Below are 21,330 nucleotides of genomic sequence, written 5' to 3'. Positions count from 1 at the left end.
CATGGTTTTATTGCATGTATGAATGTTCGCTACTCGCTAGGAAACTTGTTTTTGTTCTTTTTGAAAGAAGTATTGTGGAACTGTATAAAATCAGACTTCTCAGCGTGCATCCGATATGTGCATCTCTTTTGTGTTTTGGTATATTACCATTTTGTTCTGTGCATAAGACAGTTCGTCTTTTCTTATTCTGGTGAAACATTCTTATGTTTGGCAGCAACTCTGAGTTTGCTCGAACGGGAACTCACTAAATCTTCATCACTAAGTATAGAAATATCTTCCCGTATACTCGTAACTTCATAACATATGAACTTTCTTTTCATGACAGCAGTTAAAATTTTGAGATACCATACATTAGTACTATTACGGGATACGTAGTGTTGGGATCAAGACTGTGTCTTGAGACCTACGTATTCGGTCTGGATTTCTGGACCAACTTGGACAGTCCATGTAAAGGGTCTGTTTCCGTACGTAGAAAACTTGAGACCCAAGTAATCGGTCTCAAGTCGGCAGGTTTAGGGTTTGTGTCTTGTAACCCAAGTTGAGTCTTGTATAAATTGAAACGTGATGAATGAATGAAACACAAGGGAATTACCAAACTTAACATGGCATCAAGAGCCGGTTAAGAACCCTAACAGAAAACAATGGAGGGTGAAACAGAGTCATCCAAAGGGAAAAATATAGAGTATGATATGCAGAAGAAGAATCCAGTCTACCATCTAGGATCAAGTGATGGTCCAGGTATCATCATCACGCCATGTTCTAAAGGGGACTAACTATGATGAATTGGCTAGAGACCCGTTGCCATCAGCAGATGTAGCATACCAGACAATGGTCAACTCGGAGCGTCTGCGTATAGGAGAAATAGCTATGTCTACGGAGGTGCATGACAATGTGATGGCATTCAGAGTGCAATCTGATCAACGTCATAATACATATGATCCTAACAAGCATTGCAAGTACTGTAACAGAGATGGACACTCAGAGGATGGGTGTTTTCAACGTATTGGATACCCAGAATGGTGGGGAGACAGACCTAGAGGTGGAAGAGGATCTGGTCGTGGAGGCAGAACCAATGGCAGAGGGCGTGGTGGCACTAACTTTACCGGTGGTAGAGGAGGTCGAGGACAAGGTGCAGGCAACCAGGTTCGAGCACACAACCTTAACATATCAGATGCAAGGCAGTCAGGTGGAGCATCCTCATCAGAAGCGTCAGGTCTGACTAGAGTCACAGCAACACAACTTCAACAGGTGCTTGAGTTTTTAAACTCAAATAAATCCACGCCTCAGCTCCAAGGTAAGAAGAATAAAACTGTGTGAATTGTAGACACGGGGGCAACAAATCATGTCACATATAAAAAGGATGACATGATAGAGATAAAAGATATAAAGGCATGCAATATTGGACTTCCAGATGGGAAGTCTGCATTGTCTAAGAAGATAGGAACTGTTATTCTACCTGGGGGATTGAGACTAGAGAATGTGCTTTATGTGCCTCAGATAACTTGTAACTTAATCTCGGTTACACAACTTATTGATGAGAAAAGATGTATTATCCAATGTACTAACAGTTTATGTCTTATACAAGACCGGTTGACGAGGAGGATGATTGGAGTGGCTGAGAGACAAGGTGGACTGTATATTTTCTGTGGTGTGCCTCAAGTTGAAGTTATGGCTGTTAATGGAGATACGTATGAGCTATGGCATCAGCGTATGGGACATCCTTCATAGAAAGTGTTGCAGAAGTTACAAGGAATAAGTAGGTTAATAAAGAAGAATAATGATGCTTGTGATATATGTCCACAAGCAAAACATCATAGGAGTAGTTTTGCTAGTAGTTTCAGTAAATACAGTTGTATTTTTGAGTTGGTTCATATAGATTTATGGGGTCCGTATAAGACTCAGTCATCATGTGGAGCACATTATTTTTTGACAATAGTAGATGATTTTTCAAGAGGTGTGTGGATTTATTTGCTTCGAAACAAAACTGAAGTTGAACAGACATTTCTTAACTTCATTGCTCTTGTGAAGCGTCAGTTTAATAATGAAATCAAAATTGTTAGAAGTGATAATGGAACTGAGTTCAATGCATTGCGTGGATACTTCCGAACTAATGGGATAGTGTTTGAGACATCCTGTGTAGGTACACCACAACAGAATGGAAAAGTTGAGAGAAAACATCAACATATAATGAATGTGGCAAGGGCTTTGAGATTTCAAGCCAATTTGCCAATAAGGTTTTGGGGGGAATGCGCATTGACAGCTGCGTATTTAATCAATCGTACGCCTACACCTATTTTAGATCATAAAACTCCGTATGAGCTTTTGTTTGGAAAACAGCCTCCATATCATCAGTTGAAGGTATTTGGATGCCTGTGCTATGTGCATGATCAAAGTAGTAAAGGGGATAAGTTTGCGAGTAGAGGAAGAAGGTGTTTCTTCCTTGGGTATCCGTTTGGTAAAAAGGCATGGCAAGTATATGATTTAGACACGAAACAATTTAGGGTGTCAAGAGATGTCAAGTTTTTTGAACATCAATTTCCGTTTCAGACTGAGGTTGTGTCACGTAAGATAGCGACTGAGATGATGCAGTCGAAATTTAATGCTTCATCTGCGACTGATACGCAAGGTGTATTGGCTGAGAGGCTTCAGTACAGTCCGGATGAGTGTTGTAGTGAAGATGAAAGCAGAGAAGGAGCTGTATTAGCTCCTCAAGGTGGAGATTCCACTGAGACGGATAGCGCTGGAGTTTCAACTGAGACAGGCAGCGCTGATGGTTCAGCTGCGACCGAGGATGCTGGTCCTTCTACTGAAACTGAAGGTGCTGGTGTTTCAGCTGAGTCCGAGAATGAACAGCATGAAGAAAATGTTGCTTCTCGCAATGATGTTGTAGTTGAGGGTGACATGGGTAAAGGGAAGCGCCAGAAGATCCCTTCTAGCAGACTAAAAGGATTTTTGACGCACACCATTCGAGAAAACAGTCTACCTCATCCTCATTCTACACAATCATCATCCTCAGGTACGCCTTATCCTTTGACATATTATGTTAGTTGTGATAAATTTTCTTCTGTGCATAAGAAATATCTTGCAGCTATATCAGCTGGGTATGCACCACGCAACTTTAAAGAAGCTATGAAGCATCCAGGGTGGAGGAAAGCCATGGAAGCAGAAATCCGAGCTTTGGAAGAAAAAGGTACCTGGGAATTGCAAGAATTACCGCCGGGCAAGAGAGCACTAGGGAGTAAGTGGATTTACACGGAGAAGTATGATGAAAATGGGAAGTTGGTGCGATTAAAAGCACGCTTGGTGATCTTTGGGAATCATCAGGTTGAAGGATTGGATTACAAAGAGACATTTGCACCAGTTGCAAAAATGACAACGGTACGTACTTTTTTAGTTGTCGCAGCAGTTAAACGTTGGGAAGTACATCAGATGGATGTACATAATGCATTTCTTCATGGAGACTTGGAGGAAGAGGTGTATATGAAGATACCACCTGGATTTGCCAAAGGTCAGACAAATATGGTGTGTAAAATGAAGAAATCATTATATGGTTTAAGACAGGCTCCTCGTTGTTGGTTTGCCAAACTATCAACAACCCTGAAGAAATATGGTTTTAAGCAAGCATACTCGGACTACTCTCTTTTTACTATGACCAAGGGAGACATACAGCTTAATGTCTTGGTATATGTAGATGATTTGATTATCGCAGGGAATAATCTAGTGGAGATTCATACATTTAAATCATACTTGGGACAATGTTTCAAGATGAAAGATTTGGGAAAATTGAAATATTTTCTCGGCTTGGAGATAGCTCGCAGCAAACAGGGTATTTATATATGCCAGAGGAAATATGCATTGGATATTATCATGGAAACAGGTTTATTAGGAGCTAGACCTGCTGAGTTTCCAATGGAGACTAATCATCGTCTGGCTTTGGCGCAGGGAGATTTGTTCGTTGATGTTGAAAAATATAGAAGACTAATTGGTAGACTGATTTATTTGGCAGTGACTAGACCTGATCTTACATAATCGGTACATACACTGTCTCAGTTTATGCAACAACCGAGAATCGAATATTGGGAGGCTGCATTTCGAGTGGTTAGATACTTGAAAAAGAATCCTGGGCAAGGCATTCTGTTGCGCTCTGATAGTACCCTAAGTTTGCAAGGGTGGTATGACTCAGATTGGGCAAGTTGTACTTTGACTAGACGTTCATTGACAGGATGGTTTGTTCGTCTTGGGAATTCACTGGTGTCTTGGAAAACAAAGAAGCAACCAACTGTTTCTCGGAGTTCAGCTGAAGCAGAATACCGATCCATGGCAGCAGCAACATGTGAGTTGAAGTGGTTGAAACAATTACTTGGTGATTTGGGGGTTCGTCATCCACATGGAATGCAGCTCCTGTGTGATAGTCAATCAGCATTATACATTGCTCAGAATCCAGTCTTTCATGAACGAACCAAACACATAGAGGTGGACTGTCATGTTGTTCGAGATGCTATAGTACAGAAGATTATATCCCTTTCTTACACTCCTGCGGCGGTGCAATTGGCAGATATCTTCACCAAATCCTTAGGGAAAGCTCAATTTCAAGGTCTTTTGTCCAAGATGGGCATTTGTGACCTACATGCTCCGTCTTGAGGGGGTATTACGGGATACATAGTGCTACGTATTCGGTCTGGATTTCTGGACCAACTTGAACAGTCCATGTAAAGGGTCTGTTTCCGTACGTAGCAAACTTGAGACCCAAGTAATCGGTCTCAAGTCGGCAGGTTTAGGGTTTGTGTCTTGTAACCCAAGTTGAGTCTTGTATAAATTGAAACGTGATGAATGAATGAAACACAAGGGAATTACCAAACTTAACAAGTACTTCGATAGAATAAAATAAAAGCAAGCATGACACCTTTTGTAACCCGATCATATCCTGGTTATCACATTGTCAATCTCCCTGAAAACTGAAACTCTCATTTCTGCATCTTTTTCCTTGAGCAGCTCAAAGACACAAACATCTCCTCCGGAGATACATAAATGTCGTCTAAGAGAACTCCAACCAGCAGCTAGATGTGTTCTATAACCTCTGAAAAAATATCCAACCGTCCACACATTATTGTCTGAATTTCGAACCATGACATTCTTTATGTTATTCGGAAGATATTTCTTGGCGAAGCTGCTAGGAATATGCTGCACAAGTAGGAAAATTTTTCATTTTTCTGGTAACACACCACATAAGTAGATGGCGAATTAGTTTTCTTTGTTTTTGTATATTCAAGAGTGACAAGACAATAATCAAGGGTTTTTATAAAAGAGTGAAGTTTTTAGGTCAAGATCTCTTACCAGATACGCACTAGTTATATAGCTATCTCGCATATAAACAGCAAAGAAAGGATATTGAGTCTGGGGCTTGAATGACTTGGTTACTTCAGCCACCATTTCTTTGCCTTTGGTTCTCCATGATGATTTACGGAAAAGTTTTGATGCGGGCGCATCGGACGTGTCTTTAATCTCATCTTGTTTAGCAACTGGTAGAAAATCACCTGATGTAGTTCTTTCATTTCCTAGACACAGTAACCTGGTTTCATCGGATACTAAAGACTTTTTTCCCTTATTTTTGTTGAGTTGCACAGGGATATCGAAACCAGGAGGAACTGACAACTTTGATCTTTCCTCATTTGTCTTACTTTCAACATGAGTTCGAGATGGAGATGTGTCCAGCAATATCACGTTATCGTCTTCTTCCCTTTTGCTCAATTGACACCTTTTCTTTGGATTAGACTCTCCTTGGGTTTCGGAATCATCTAGAGGCTCCAAAAAATTCGTAATGCGGACATAAAACTGTGAATTCCCATTGTAACTGATTCTTAAAACATAACCATCCCTTAAAGAGTGATGTTCTGTGAATTCCTTCCAACCTTTGTAAAACCAAACCTTGCCTTCAGATCTCTTCAGTTCAACATTCCAAAGTCTACCATTAGTGCTTTTCAGAGCGACAATATCAGACAATCTACTTTCCAATTTCCTTACCACCTTTTCAGGAATCTCCTGCAAGAGACATAAACCATCAAATAATACAGAATCCAACTCAATTTTAGTTAAATTGAAGTACATAAACACTACGATGACCAACATGGTACATTCGGATAGTTCTAACACGAGAAAAATAATACGAGGAATCTCACCAATTGATATTTCTTATTCTCTGTCCAACTAGCGAAAAAATACGGCTTCCCTTCACAGAAACACTCTGCTTGATCGACCTTTGTCCTTCCCTCAATGACATTTGCTTTTCTCTTCAGCTCATCGCACTTAAACAATCCACCTAAAGCATGCATACATAAGAAACATGTGTACACTGTTAGATAGGATTACGCTAATCGCCTGAGCTTATAAATAATTAATAAAAAGACAGATGCATATATTGCAAGAATAACTCACAATTCCTTTTGTCCTGACAAAAGGAATCTCTTCCAAAATCGCCTGCACGACAACTGTGCTGATCAAACTCGGAACCATAATTAGTCAATCTTCCCTTACTTGTTTCTCCATATTCCAATTTTACGCCATTGCTACCCATAGAAGGTAATATCTTTTCACATCCGTTTGTACCATACAACTTAACATCAAACTGCGAAATGCCAACATACTTCATAGTAACTATATCCCCATGGCTTAAATAATGTGCTTCAACAAAATCAGGCCATCCTTTCCGGAAATATAAACCACCATCTTTTTCTTCTATAACCTTCACATTCCAGCATCCTGATGGACTTCGAAGGATAGAATCGTACGGTATCATCCCGTTAAAGTTCCCAACGAAATCTACTGGTATCTTCTGCATAATTGAGTCAAATATTAAACAAATTCAGACAATTAATCAACAATTCATGCAACTACAAGTTAATTAAGAGAGTAATTATAACATTATATAGATAAACCATCTTCAAAGCGACTTGCATGTTTAGCTCACATCAAATATAAGAAATCTGAGCAACTTACAAGATTGTTTTCGAACTCTCCCATCATCATCACTTTGAAAAAAGAGGGTGGTGTATTGTCATTTCGCTCAGTTCCCACAATTTCTTGTCTGTGTCTGCAATAATCAAATTGCTGTAATAACCATTGAATAGTTTCACCATCAGATTTATGACCTAATTCTCTTGTTAATTGAGAGATTCTAGCTGTACGTAAAGCTGGCATCCTTGTTTTTCTTCCTCTACCATCAACTTTTTTATGTCTATTATTTCTTGGTGGTGCTAATTGTTTCATATTTAAACTTCCTTGATCATCTTTTTCTGCTATTATCACTGCGTTGAATTCTGTAACTTCTAATGCTTTACTTTCTTCCATTTCAATCTTGGGTTGTTTTGATTTTGAATGTGGGTTTGTGTTTGTTACTCCTTCTCTAGGTTCCATTGCAGTACTATGTTAGCGTTGCAGCAAACCTAGCACATTTGCGGTGGTGTATGTTACTGTTATAGTTGATGTTCTTACGTTACAAGTTCTTGTAATGTCTTATCTAGACAGCGTACGAATTAATTAAAGCTTTCCCAGTTTCCGACACGGTTAATGGAAGCCATGTTCGTCAGATTCTAGTTCAGGCATACGTGTTAGAGTCTCCCAGACAAGTGTAGCCCCTGTTAGAGCGGCAGATGATTCACCATCTAGAGATTTACTATTGTTGGGATCTCGAGGAAGGACCCATTTCCAATTGAGGTATACGATTTTGGTATTGTTAAAATGCACAGTTAACAAAGATAGTCCAATGGAAATTAAAAGCATGCACTTGGATGGCATTCTCACGGCTCTGCCCCTGACTTTAGGCATCTAATAACTGGCTTTACTACGAAACAGCATATTACTCATGTACTTTGACCTGTAACATCACCATTCATGGAATTGCTTGTACGATGCCTTTGAGATTTCGCATGCATAAAAGCCTACTTGAACAATTATTCTACCCGCACTGAATATTAATCAAGAATTTCGCACGTTAGACCGACCAGAAAAACTCTCCCGAACATTTTAATTTTCAGGGAAAAAAAAACATTTTGGGAAACCAAAACTAAGAAAATTAATTTGGTTTGGTCGGTTTGTGCGCATGTTTCCTAACACGTGTTTGTACAACTCAGGCAATCCCATTCACTTTGTTACCACGTGTAACCAGTACTTTGTTCCTGCCGCCCAAATATAAACCTAGTAGCTGAGTCTTTGCTGTTAATAGCACCAAAATGTTGATGCTCGCGAACTCTCTGATAAAATCTCAAATTCAGCTCATACAAATGGAAGCTTAATCATTTTTCAACTCTTGTTTACCAAGCCCTGACCATAAATATTCTCAATATCAATCGAACAAACAAACAATCAAGAATAAGAACAAATCATGTCAAGCATTCCTGTTCCGGAGGACATTCTCATGAACATCCTTTTAAGGTTACCATTTAAGTCTATCTCACTATGTAGGTGTGTATGCAAACTCTGGTACACTCTACTCTCCGATCCTAGTTTTGTCAAAATTCACTATGATCTTTCTATTGAAAATAATCATAATCATCCTAATACCATTTTTAAATGTTTTTTGGATGGTAAACACATAATCTACTCTATGAATTTATCAGCATCTGAAGAATGTGAAAAGGGTACTGAAATACGTTATCCATTCGAATCTGCATGTCATGTTGATATTTTGGGTTCTTCTAATGGTTTGCTGTGCATTCTTGTTGGTGATCAATATTTTGATGAGAATATCATTTGTATTTGGAATCCAACAACTAAAGAATATAAGAGAGTACCCAAATCGCCAAATAATCAGTTTCCATGTGATTTAATAATCGATAAACATAGAGTTACATATGGGTTTTGTTATGATTGTAAGATTGGTGATTTTAAGTTGATTAAAGCCGTGGGTTTTGTTGGAGTCACTAGTAGATGTGGGGTTCAGCTTTATAATCTTGGATCAAACTCATGGAATAACACTTATCAATTCATACCTTACTGTTTTCAGTGGTATATTAGACGTTCGAGCATTACCGTTCATGGATCTCTTCACTGGTTAGCCAGGCCAGGAGTTGAAAATATGCAAATGCAAAGAATCCCTGATGTTATTGTTTCTTTTGGTATTTGTGAAGACAGATTTCAAGACTTGGCATTGCCAGCAGCCGTGGAAAATGAGGGTGTAGTAAAAAAACAGCTACTTGGAGCACTAGATGGGTGTCTTTGTTTATTTCTCCAACAACCTGGTCGTCGTGTTGATATGTGGGTAATGCGGGAATATGGTGTAAAAGAATCTTGGTCTATACTTTACACTACTAATAATCAGTTGCTTGTACACTATCCTTTTCGCATCAATTCTCTGGTACACTCATTTGAGAATGGTGAAATTCTCTTGGCAAATTATGATCATAGTTTCATCTTATATAATCCGAGACATGATAAAGCTAAAAAAGTGACGATTCCTGGTATTTATGGATCGTGCATAGCAGAGAGTTACGTAACGAGCTTATTTTCACTCAACTCACGTACTTATGTTGGGCAAGATGACCGAATTCAGGACTTAGCATAATGTTGGGAGACACTTCGCCAAAAGTCACTCTAGTATTCACTTAACTCGGGTTTTTGCGCTAAGCCACATGACATGGTCTATTGCCTGTATGCAGATATTGTGAATGTTGGCTAGGAAACTTGTTTTGGTTCTTTTTGAAAGTGGGAAATCATACTTCCCTGTATCCATCCCATATGTGTATCTCTTTTGTGTTTTAAAATAACACTGTACCATTTTATTATATATGTGCATATATAGTTTTCCTTTTGCTTGTCGTGAAATATTCTTTATTTGGCTGCAAATTTGAGTTTGTTGTTATGTACGTGCATTTTGCCTTTTTCTTTTCCTGGTGAAACATTCTTTGTTTGGCTGCGATCTGAGTTTGCTTGAATGGACTTTTTGTGCGTTATTAATTGTGGAGTTTTTGCTGATCTTTGTTAAGATTCACCAATCATATGTGACATATACCTGTGTTTAGATCTTCTCTACTATGTTAAATATGTGCATAGGTAGATTAGTTTGCAGAAACAAAAACCATGCGTTCATTAGTTTGCAAAAACAAAAACCAAAATGTGCATTAGTAGATTTTTTTTGCTTTGCAAAAAATCATAATGAAGGAGAATGTGATGAAAAAGCAAACCATGTTCAGATTATAGCAGGATACATTTTCAAATTTGGTGGAGAAAATTTTGGAGAAATCATTGATCCAAGGGAGAATAATCCAGAATTTGCAGTAGGAGAAAGAGCTTTTTTTAAAAAAAACAACAAGAAGAAGACTGGTCAAAAAAGAGCTTTCATTATTTTAGAGGATGATCATTTGGTTTCAACCATTTATTCTCAAGGTTCTTCAAATAGACCGGAAAGTTCAAATGTCGGAAGCCACAAAAGGTGCAGAGAATATGGAAGCTCCTCTCAGGCAAATTATGAGGAAAATGTTCAAGATCAAGAGTCTCAAATACAGCACGAAAGCAGCCACAACATGGAAAATTATGAAGATTACTATAATCAGAGGTATAATAACGAAATTGGAGATTGGGACAACTTTATCAATCAGCAGCAGGGCAACCAGGGATGGCAGAATGATCAGGTTTTAATCTTTTCTCTAAACTACTTTCATTTTGATTTGTCTATTAACATTAGTTCTCATTTTTTTGCATATATATCTCCCATTTAAACATTCAGAAACCTCTTTTTTCTAAAAGTAGTGAAAATATAGTTTGCATGATGAGAATTCTAACTTGGAATGTCCAAGGAATAGGAAATAAGAAAACTAAGCAGCATCTAAATGATTGTGTTTATCATTATAATCCAGATATCTTGTTTTTGTCTGAAACAAAAAACAAAACAGAAAAAGTCAAAAAATTCTTAGCCCATTTAGGATATCCAAATATACAATGTCAAGACACATTTGGTAAGGCTGAAGGTCTAGTTCTTCTTTGGAAAGATGGTCTAGGAGTTAAAATCATTCATACTTCTAGCAACATGATGCATTTAACAGTGTGTTCTCATTTACAAGATAGAAGCTGGTTATTATCTTGCATGTATGGCTCTCATAAAAAAGAATGAAAGAGAAGAACAATGGAAGTATTTACAGAAGTTGGGTGAGAATATAAACACCCCTTGGCTCATTTTAGGATACCTCAACATCACTCTTCATACCTCAAAAAAGAAAAGCTTTATCACAAACCCCTTACCATCATATAAGATTGTTCATGACACCATATATTTTCATAGCTTAAGAGATATTCCCTTCACAGGCTCTCCATTTACATGGTCAAATCAGAGAAGCATCCAAAAAATGTTAAGACCAGGATAGATAAAGCTTTAGCTAACAACAATTGGTTTATCTCTTACCCTGACTCAATCATTAACAATCTCATCCCTCATGGCTCTGATCATGCACCAATATTCCTTCAAACCCAACCTACTTCAAAACAAAATCCAAAGATAAGAAGATTTTATCAAGTTTGGCTCACAAACCCTACCTGCAAAGAAGTGATTGAAGATACTTGGAACTCCACAGAGAATACAAGTTTGAACCTGTCAGAGAAATTGCAAGCTGCCACAAAAGCTTTGGGCACTTGGAACCACACTGTCTTTGGTCATATAAACACAGAAATCACTAAGATTCAGAGGCAAATTCAGAAAGAAAGATCCTCCAGAAATCAAAATGAAGACAAGATCAAAGCTCCTGAAGAAGATTTGGATCAGTGGTACAAAAAGAAATCAGCTATTCAATATCAATAGGCCAGAGAAAATATTATGAAGAGAGAGGACAGAAATTACAAGTTGTTTCATTCTAAAGCAAACTTCAGAAGAAGAAGAAATCACATAGATACAATTCTAAATGAAGAAGGAGAATGGGTTTCAACAAAAGAAGATCTTCAGTCTTTAATCACAAAGTATTTCAGCAACACCTACACTTCTTCCCCTCATGTTGTAGATCCACAAATTCTTCAGTTGATTAATCCTTGCATTACAGATGAAGAAAATCAAATATTAACCCAAACACCAAGTGAAGAGGAGATTCATCAAGCTATTTCAACCATCAGAGCATGGGCAGCACCATGACCAGATGGGTACCAAGCTGGTTTTTGTCAAAATACTTGAACATTGTTCGTAAGGAAGTAACAAAAATGATTCAAGAATTCTTCTCCTTTGGCCATCTTCCAAGTCAAATAAATGAAACTTTTCAAGTGTTGATTCGAAAGAAAGAAATAATGACTAGACCCACTGATTTGAGGCCAATAAGTTTGTGTAACATCACTTACAAGCTTATAAAAAAAATTCTAGCCACTAAATTAAAACTTATTCTTCACAAGGTCATTTCTCCATGGAAGACAGCTTATGTACCAGGAAGGAACATTCATGATAATGTCATTATTGCTCATGAGATGATGCAATATATGAAGACAACAAAAGCTACTCAAGGTGTGGTGGGGGTCAAGCTTGATATGGCAAAGTCCTTTGATAGAATGGAGTGGGATTTTCTGCATCAAATTATGAGTCATTTGGGGTTTTCTCAGAAGTGATGTCATCTAATAAACAAGTGTATCAGTACTGCAAAAATCTCTATTCTTATCAATGGAAATCCAATGGAATTCTTCTCTCCAACAAGAGGGTTAAGGCAGGGTGATTCTATATCTCCTTTCTTGTTTATTCTGTGCATGGAAGGTTTCAGTAGATTGCTTTCAAATGTTGCTAATCAGAAAATCATAGAACCAGTGATCCCAGCAAAAACAGGGCCAACAATTTCACATTTACTGTTTGCAGATGACTGCATTCTTTTTACAAAGGCTACTGAAAGATCTATAAATAATCTCAAGGAGCTAATTAACAAGTTTACTTCTTCTTCTGGTCAGATGGTCAACTTAGAAAAATCAAGTGTGTTCTTCAGCAAGAATCTCAATGAAGATGATTGTAACAACATTATCAATTGGTTACAAATGAAGAAAATGGATGAAAAAGAAAAGTATCTGGGAACTCTTCTACCAACTCCCAGAAGCAAAGATAAGTTTTTAAACAATGCAGTTAATCAGATGGATTTTATGATACAAACATGGCAAGGGAAACTTACCTGACAAGCTGGCAGAACAACTCAGATACAAGCTTCTCTCAGCACTAAAAAGCAAATTACCAAATGGGTTTATTTGAAGTTCCGGAAAAAACAATAACTAAAATGGAAAGAATCCAAAGAAACTATTTCTGGAGCAAAAAGAGTGCAAAAGGAGGCAACAACATATCTTGGAGGAAAATAAACAAACCAAAAAGAAATGGAGGTTTGGGTCTGAAAGACTTGAAGGTGGTGAATCATACACTCCTAGCTAAACTGGCTTGGAGACTCATACATGAAAAAGAAGCCATGTGGTACAAAGTGTTAGAAGCAAGATATTTCAAGGGAAAGGATCTTTTGTTAGATAATACAGCAAAAAAGAGAAGTTCTTGGATGTGGCAGAGAGACAGGGCTAGAAATTATCAAAAAGTATTACATATGGGAAATTGGTGATGGTACTTCAGTGAAAGCTCAGATGCATAGATGGTATCCAAATTCTTAAGATGTGAACCCTGAAGCTGCTTCTTCCACTCAACAAATACACAAAAACATAATGGTGGCTGATTTAATCTCTCAAGATACTAGAACTTGGAATGTCAGCAAGCTCAACAATCATTTCAATAGTTCTCAAGTGTATCAAATCATAAATATGAGAATTCCCGGCTCTGGCAAAGACAAATTGAGATGGTCCCTTACCAAATGTGGGAAATTCACAACCAATTCTTTATACAGAGAGATTATAAAGACTCGGGCTCCTCTTCAACAAAATACTATTCTTCAGGAATCTCAGTGGTTGAAACTTTGGCATATGGAAATACCTTATAAAGTTCAAAAATTCTTATGGAAGTGTTGTCAAGACATCTTACAAGTTAATAAAAGGGTCAGCAAATATAGAAAAGATGTCAGCAGCCTGTGCTCTTTCTGTGGTCAAGAAGAAGAAACATCAACTCATCTGCTAAGTGAATGCAGTTTCTCAGATGCTATCTGGTTTGGAATATCTTCATCCCTGCATCAATCCAAGAAGAATCACAATACTGTTAAAGAGTGGATTATCTCCTGGTTTGCTGATGAAAACTCTCTAGAAGCTACTAATAATCATCTGGCAAATCTTGCTGCTTGCACCATATGGAATATATGGAAAGCAAGATGTGAGAAAGTCTTTGAAAACAAAACTTATCATCCTAGAATTATTGTGCTTAAAATTCATGAATACATAAATAGCATAAGCCTAAATTGCACAGATTCTCAAAACAATTCTCTCAACAGGAATTGCATTAGTCAGCATGTAAATTGGAAGAAACCACCATATGACTGGATAAAAATAACATAGATGCATCTTTTGTTTCTCAGAATACTAATGCAGGATTTGCTTTAATAATTTGTAACTCTGCAGGGGGATTCTTGGCAGCAATGGCATTCTCAGCAAGAGCCAGAGATGTAAATCAAGCTGAATCCTTAGTTCTGCTAAGAGATTTGCAATGGGTGCATGAAATGAAGCTCAAGAATGTTATCATAGAAGGAGATAATAGGTCAGTCATTGAGTGTTGTAATAGTAGTATAGATGTCTTTAAATGGGAGAATCAAAATGTTATCACTGATTGTCAAAAAATCCTCCAAAATTTAGAGTCTTGTCTAGTTTCTTTTCATAAAAGGTCTGGTAACAGTGTAGTAGATAAGTTAGCTAAGTTTGCTAGAACTAGCATTGGATTTCAGGTTTGGAGAGAAGATCCTCCAAATATTATAGCTAGTATCCTAGAAATAGAAAGCAAGAATTAGATGTTTGTCTGAGTCAGTTTGTACTCTGTGTGTTGTCTTTGTCGTGGTTGTTCTCTCTTGTTGTGTTTTCAATAAATCTCCTTCTTCTTTGCTCAAAAAAAAAGGAATGGATGGATGGATAGAGAGGCCCGGATTTCAATTCGCTCTGAAATATTTTGTTGGCTAGCTGATAGCCCATGTAGGACTATTTGGGCATCCATACCATCACTGATTGGCGATTAATAAGTCAATCCTAATCTAATATATGGAAGATCCTTGCAACCATTTGTCTGATATAGGACTATTACTAATCTTAAGATTACTTCGACTTCTAAAACTTTCAAGAGATTGCAAGCATTAATCAAAAGGTAATCATCTTTGTGTTGTCTCTATTTTCAACAGTCCTCATTAACTGCGACCAAGGGATTCATGCATCTGTTACAAAAAAGGATTGATGTCAGATGTGTATCAAGGTCTAATATGGTTCTGTACCATTAACAATCACTAGGTGTACAACTATGTACACATTAAGAATCAATAAGTGTACAACTACGTGCACATTAATAATCAGGATGTGTACACCTATGTGAATTAACATGTGTACAGTTTTGTACACCCAATTAATACATGTGTACAACTATGACCACACCTGCAAGTTTGAACCTGTGTACAGTTACGTGTATTAACATATTTATAATTACGTGAACATTAACAACCATGTGTACCATTGTGTGCACATTAATAATTCAAAATCAAAATCTGCACACAATGATAAGGCAAGAGTTTAGAGTATCACATCGTATTCCAGAATCATAAACATCTTCGTCTCATCATATTCCAGAATCAAAATCTGCACACAATGATAAGGCAAGACTTTAGGTTATCCCTGTCAAATTATTGTGGTACAAACATTTAAAGGTTCACCATCCTAGTAAACAATACAAGAAAATAAATGAAAACACTAAGGTATATACATACTTTAACCATCTAATCAAATACTCATACTTTTACCCATCGAGACTACCTCCAGAATCACTCATGTCAAACTCTTGAACCGTATTTATGTATACTGCATAATCAACACTATTCTGCATCATATTTGCATTTCAAATTTGATGTGATTGAATTAATGTTCATTAAAGTTGTCCACACAGTCAATATGGAATATAATAATGCAACAACATATAATATCAACCAACAAGAAAACATTTATCCAAGTTATCCTTCCCCTGGACCAAGAAGGAGATGAGTAATATCTTTGAAACCTGGAAGTTTCAAAATTCATCATGTGTACAATTATATACACGTTAAAATCAACATGTGTACATCTACTTACACGTTAACAATAACATGTGTACATTTATGTACCCACTAACAATAGCAGTGTACAACTATGTGCACATTATCAAAAACGTGAAATTTATATAGGTGTATCAGTGATGTATCTCTACTAATTAGTAAAGTCATCCGATGTTGAATGCAACTCCAAGAGAAGAGCAGGGTACAAGGGACCAAAGAAAAATGTAAATGTTCAAAAAAATAATAATTAGAAATAGACCGAGAAACAGGCTTCATCCTATTGAATTAGCCTAACAACCGACATTTATAGTTTCAATATCAGAACAAGTCTATCGAACTGACATTTCTTACATATTCAATAAAAAAGAAGACAAATCCAGATGCATACCTCAACTATCCCATGTTAATTCATACATACCCTAACTATCCCATGTTATCGTCGAGCTAATCACTAAACCCTTTTATGGTTGGAACTTCAAATATCACCACACTTACAGACCACGAGAAAATAAAAGGGACTATAAATCCATATAATATCAAAACAAACTGCAGAATATAAATAGTACAGTTAATACGTCGTACCAGACAACTTAATTATCACCGTATTGTATTTTCATATTTCAGTTTTTTGTTGCAGTTCCTTATTAGTCTTAGAATGAGCATCATGCATACTAATAAAATACAATCATATTATTAGACAGAGAGTATACCGAGTCAAACACTCACTTACTCCATCCTTACATACTTGAAACATAGGGTGCCTGTAAAAGAGAAGCCTCGTAGAATATATGCATCCCCCATAAAGTACTATTTACAATAAGAAGTCAATCTTTCCTAAAAGAAGAGAGGATTCCTTATCGCCTGATCCTATTGGCAAAACTAAAAATTCTTTATTAGCACAATGTGATGTAAATCTACTCACTGACCTGCCTGCTTCTTCCACACAATCCAGGAGGAATATCTGAACCATGAAAATCATCTTGAAAGCATTTGCAAATTGCAAATGATAAGAAATTCATTTCCCATTACCTCTAGATTAAAAAATCAACTACGAACGGAAAATACCAAGAGTATTATAATTAGGTAGGATCTTCTTCCTTGTTGGTACATTTAGTAAAAGACAGAGTAAGTGAGATCCTATGTCCTAATATGTATTATCCAAAATGCAATCTACTAAAAGCAATATACATTTGTATCGGCTTAAAATCCAGTAGCAATGCGAATCAGCTTGATTTAAATGCAATAATACAACTGCACTTTTCATAGAGTCGCTGGATTCTTTATGATTCACGTACCCATTGATCTGTTTTCTGCATCGCAGCTAAGAAAATTCATTAGATACCTCAGTATATATCTTCTTCTTCTTTTTTTTTTAAAATTTCAGCATACGTAGTGGCTTCTCCATGTATTCCCAATTTATTTGTACATGTGTGCCATTAGTCACTACTCATTACCACTAAAAATTATATATATGATTTATGTTTAAAAAGGAATAATCTAGAAATGAACTCTACAAACTAATGCTAAATTCTTGTCTCATTCACATTTATTTATATATATGGATAAGTGACTAATGATTTTCATATGTAGATCGATCTTAGAGCAACGATCTCAAGGGGGTACTTCATTTCCAAGTATATCACAAGGATAATCGTAGTTAGGATCTAAAAAACATCAATTCAGTTAACTTGCGAATGCTTTTAAATTAGGAATTTACGATAGTGTTAGTTGATTTTGACAGAGAAGTTATAGATCTTAATATAGAGATAAGATTAAATTCACATGCATTATAAATGGAAAGATGAGATTTAAAAAGAAAAAAGCAATGACAAAATTCAACAAAAACAACTCCAGGACACATAAAAAATAAGCAAGAATCTGGAAGAGTTGAATTAGATATGAAACTTACTTTCGCAAACAGCTGCAATCACATCTTCTTGGTTCATCTTTTTTTGTCACGACGAATCTGAGATTTCCATAAATTGAATGAAAAATTGAAGGCTAAACGGAGTTGAATAAACCTAGAAAAAAGAAGAACAAGAAGAAATGAAGAAATCAATCGAATAAACATTAAATGAAAAGATCAAAACGCTTAATGAAGCACGAATCTTAGCTGGAAAAAAAACAACAACACTGAATCGCCTACAGCTCTATTTCTCTCTCAAAAAATCTAAGATCTCAAAAATGAATAAAACATTAAAATGGTAATTAGGGAAATGAGAAAAATCGCAATTTCTAAATCGACTGAAATTTTGGACTAACTCGTAGAGAACTGGACTAAACTATTTGCGCGTTTGAAAATTAGGATTAACGAGTACTAGGCCTCAGACGCTAGGACTAGAATGTCCAAAGCCCAATAACTTTGGGATTAAACGTTAATTCCTACTTCGTCAAACTGAAGCTTAATGATCTTTCATCTATCTTTACTATGCCTCAGACGCTAGGACTAGAACGTCCAAAGCCCAATAACTTTGGGATTAAACGTTAATTCCTATTTCGTCAAATTGAAGCTTAATGATCTTTCATCTATCTTTACCAAAACCCTGAACACATAAACCAAAACAAAAACCAATCGGGAATGGATGGAGAGGCCTTGGTTCAATTTCCAACTGAAAATATTTGTTAGTTGACTGATAGCTGTTAAGCATCCAAATCATCACTGATTGGCGATTGATATTCCAATCCTAATCTTATATATGAAATATCCTTGGAATCCTTATATCTGATATGGGAATATTGATCTTAAGATTACTTTAACTTCTATCTTGTGGCAAACTCTTGCCTTCTCTGCCGTTGCACTACCCAGACCAGGATTAGTACTACCTAAAATTTGGGCTTTTGTTTAGAGTCGGGAAATTTAATTAAGCCCAATAACAGCTTTAGCCATCACGGCCACGTCAACCGTTGTTAATTATTTTCTTTTACCTGTGAATTTGTATTATGCCGTGATTTTACATCCACCGACCGCGATTTTCTAGTACTTCAAATACGTTATCGAATTTGGCGGATAATGGGTGGTCGCGGCGAAAGTAAATTGATCCCTTTACTACACAAACCTAGCAACAGAAAGATTATGAAAAATTCAAACCTACTTATATAACTTGTGTTCTACAAAAACACTAAAGAAGAAAAACTATCAACAAGAAAATCGTTCAATGAACAGTGGCTCTAAAAGCCCATTAATCTCACAAAAGTTTCAACTCAAAATGGATTAGCTAGCCAGGTGGATGAATCATCAATCATTGGATCCTCTGTAACGGTGATGATCTGACGTGTTCAAGCACATACAAAACACCCACGCAGAAATTTATTTGCTTCCAACCTCTGTACTCAAAACTATTGATAATGTCTCGTAAGGCTAAACCAAGTTGGTTTTTAAATCTTATGACATTCAAACTTTTCACCAATTCAAATAGAATAATGCCTTACATCGACCGCATCCGTAATTGATGGATCACTAATACATAGCCTTTGTCTGTCCCTATAAATAAAACACAACATCCGCATCAAAGAACAAGTACATATTTCCATTGAATCTAGATTCACCAAAAACTGAGTTATACTCAATTTTCCCAAGCAAATTTGGTTACTCCATCCAAGCACGACACAAGAAGAATAAGCGGAAGTCTCCATTTCAAAGAAGACACATAATTTCCACGTGTGTAGACTAGATTGGTACCGATTTTCACGCGAAATTCGAGAACCCAGGCGGGGGCGGCTTAAAAGTAAGAAGAAGAAGATATTAGTGTGGATGGATTATGATTTGGGCTGGGATGTCAAAATCTACTATTCAAACCAACCTAAATCAACATCTTCTCTCTATCTAATCTAACTTTACTTATTTAGATTAATCATTCGAGATGCAATAATATGCTGCTTATCTTATTACTAATTAACTTTATAAATCTATCTATCTAAGAAGATAAAATAAAAAACGATGACTAAAGATTCCTAAAGTCCCACACTCTTGCCACCACCACCCACAACAATCTCATAAAGAAAAGTAGTAAAAATGAAGTCTTTTTTAGTTTTTATTATCTCTAATTCTCTCATTCAATGCTTTTCTCTTGACAGTTGATAGCTTGGAGTTTTGCACATAAAAAAGTTCCCGCAAAATTTAGACTTTTTCTTTTTTTCATTTGTTTAGATCATCAAACTTTGCTCGCTTGCTTCCATTTCTTCTTACTTAAAAGAAAGAAAATCTGACTTTCAGTTATCTCTTCTGATCTTGTGATGATGAGGCTCGAGACTATCCATGTGGATAGGTCTGAAACCAGATATAAGAAATTTAAAATGAAAAATGATGATTTTTTTTGTTGTAATCCTGATAAATGAGAATGTGGCCCGCCTAACTAGCCTGTGGCCGAACTGGGATTTGAGACTAGCTAGAAAGGGCTTGAAAACAAAATCGGGTTACACAAAAGAATTTAAGCTTGACTACCGTTTTACTTGAGGTTGAGCTGAAATGCTGAATTCACTATATACGGCTCCCTCCGTCCCTAATATAAACTCCGATGTTACAGAATCTTTTAAACTAAAAAATTTATCTTGATTTTCTAAATATCTATCTATTTTCCTTTTTTAACCTTTGTCTCAGTCCACACATAATTATCTATGTATGTATAATAAATATGGGCATATATATAGGAAAAATTCATCTTCCAAATGGTATTTCACCTTTATATAGAAGACGGAGGCAGTAATAAAAATAAAATTGGTTTAGGCAGGTAATCCGGTGTGTAGTATTGCCCTCGAAATTAACTAGCAATGCTTTTAGGATCACTATGTTAATAGGGACTTCTCAAAACTCTTCACTTTAACACGCTCACATTTACTTGGGAAAAAAGAAAGTAAATCGATACAGTAAATATTTTGTTTTATATGAAATTTGGTGTTTTTCTAAGCGATATGATCCACTGTTAACAATGGAGATTTCACTTTTTACTCGCATGTAGGATTTAGAGCACAGTACATGTCAAAATTAAGGCAAGTCAACCTACAACATGTAAATGAGAATTTTCTTTTTTTCCAAATTCTTGAGTCATTTCTGTTTGGAAAATGAGTGAATTGACCACAGTGGAGAATTCTTATGGGATTGCCGACTGTGATTCAGAGGAGTTTAATTGAGCTGATATTTGTCGATTTTTTTTTCAACAAGAACAAAAATGAAGAAATTTGACAAAAGAAA

At 36.4% G+C, this 21,330-nt stretch overlaps 3 protein-coding genes across 3 annotated transcripts; 2 read left to right on the top strand and 1 right to left on the bottom strand.

The window, feature by feature from the left end:
- Positions 1 to 4,917: 4,917 nt before the first annotated feature.
- LOC113316475 (B3 domain-containing protein Os03g0619600-like) lies at positions 4,918 to 7,410 on the bottom strand. The gene is made up of 5 exons (XM_026564646.1): positions 6,994 to 7,410; positions 6,433 to 6,829; positions 6,177 to 6,316; positions 5,335 to 6,039; positions 4,918 to 5,181 (listed from the first exon to the last, which is right to left on the bottom strand). Exons 1-5 carry the CDS (start codon positions 7,408 to 7,410, stop codon positions 4,918 to 4,920), a joined length of 1,923 nt encoding a protein of 640 aa, XP_026420431.1.
- Positions 7,411 to 8,599: 1,189 nt separating this feature from the next.
- Positions 8,600 to 9,556, top strand: LOC113316474 (F-box protein CPR1-like). Its single transcript, XM_026564644.1, has one exon. It carries the CDS (start codon positions 8,600 to 8,602, stop codon positions 9,554 to 9,556), a length of 957 nt encoding a protein of 318 aa, XP_026420429.1.
- A 302-nt stretch (positions 9,557 to 9,858) lies between these two features.
- LOC113316927 lies at positions 9,859 to 14,967 on the top strand. Its single transcript, XM_026565088.1, has 2 exons — positions 9,859 to 10,622; positions 14,482 to 14,967. The coding sequence occupies exons 1-2, from the start codon at positions 10,026 to 10,028 to the stop codon at positions 14,527 to 14,529; spliced, it is 645 nt and encodes a 214-aa protein (XP_026420873.1). The 5' UTR covers positions 9,859 to 10,025; the 3' UTR covers positions 14,530 to 14,967.
- The last annotated feature ends 6,363 nt before the right edge of the window (positions 14,968 to 21,330 follow it).

This window comes from Papaver somniferum, chromosome 10 (genome assembly GCF_003573695.1).
Source record: "Papaver somniferum cultivar HN1 chromosome 10, ASM357369v1, whole genome shotgun sequence".
Taxonomy (NCBI): domain Eukaryota; kingdom Viridiplantae; phylum Streptophyta; class Magnoliopsida; order Ranunculales; family Papaveraceae; genus Papaver; species Papaver somniferum.
This window is presented reverse-complemented; position numbering and strand designations above follow the sequence as displayed.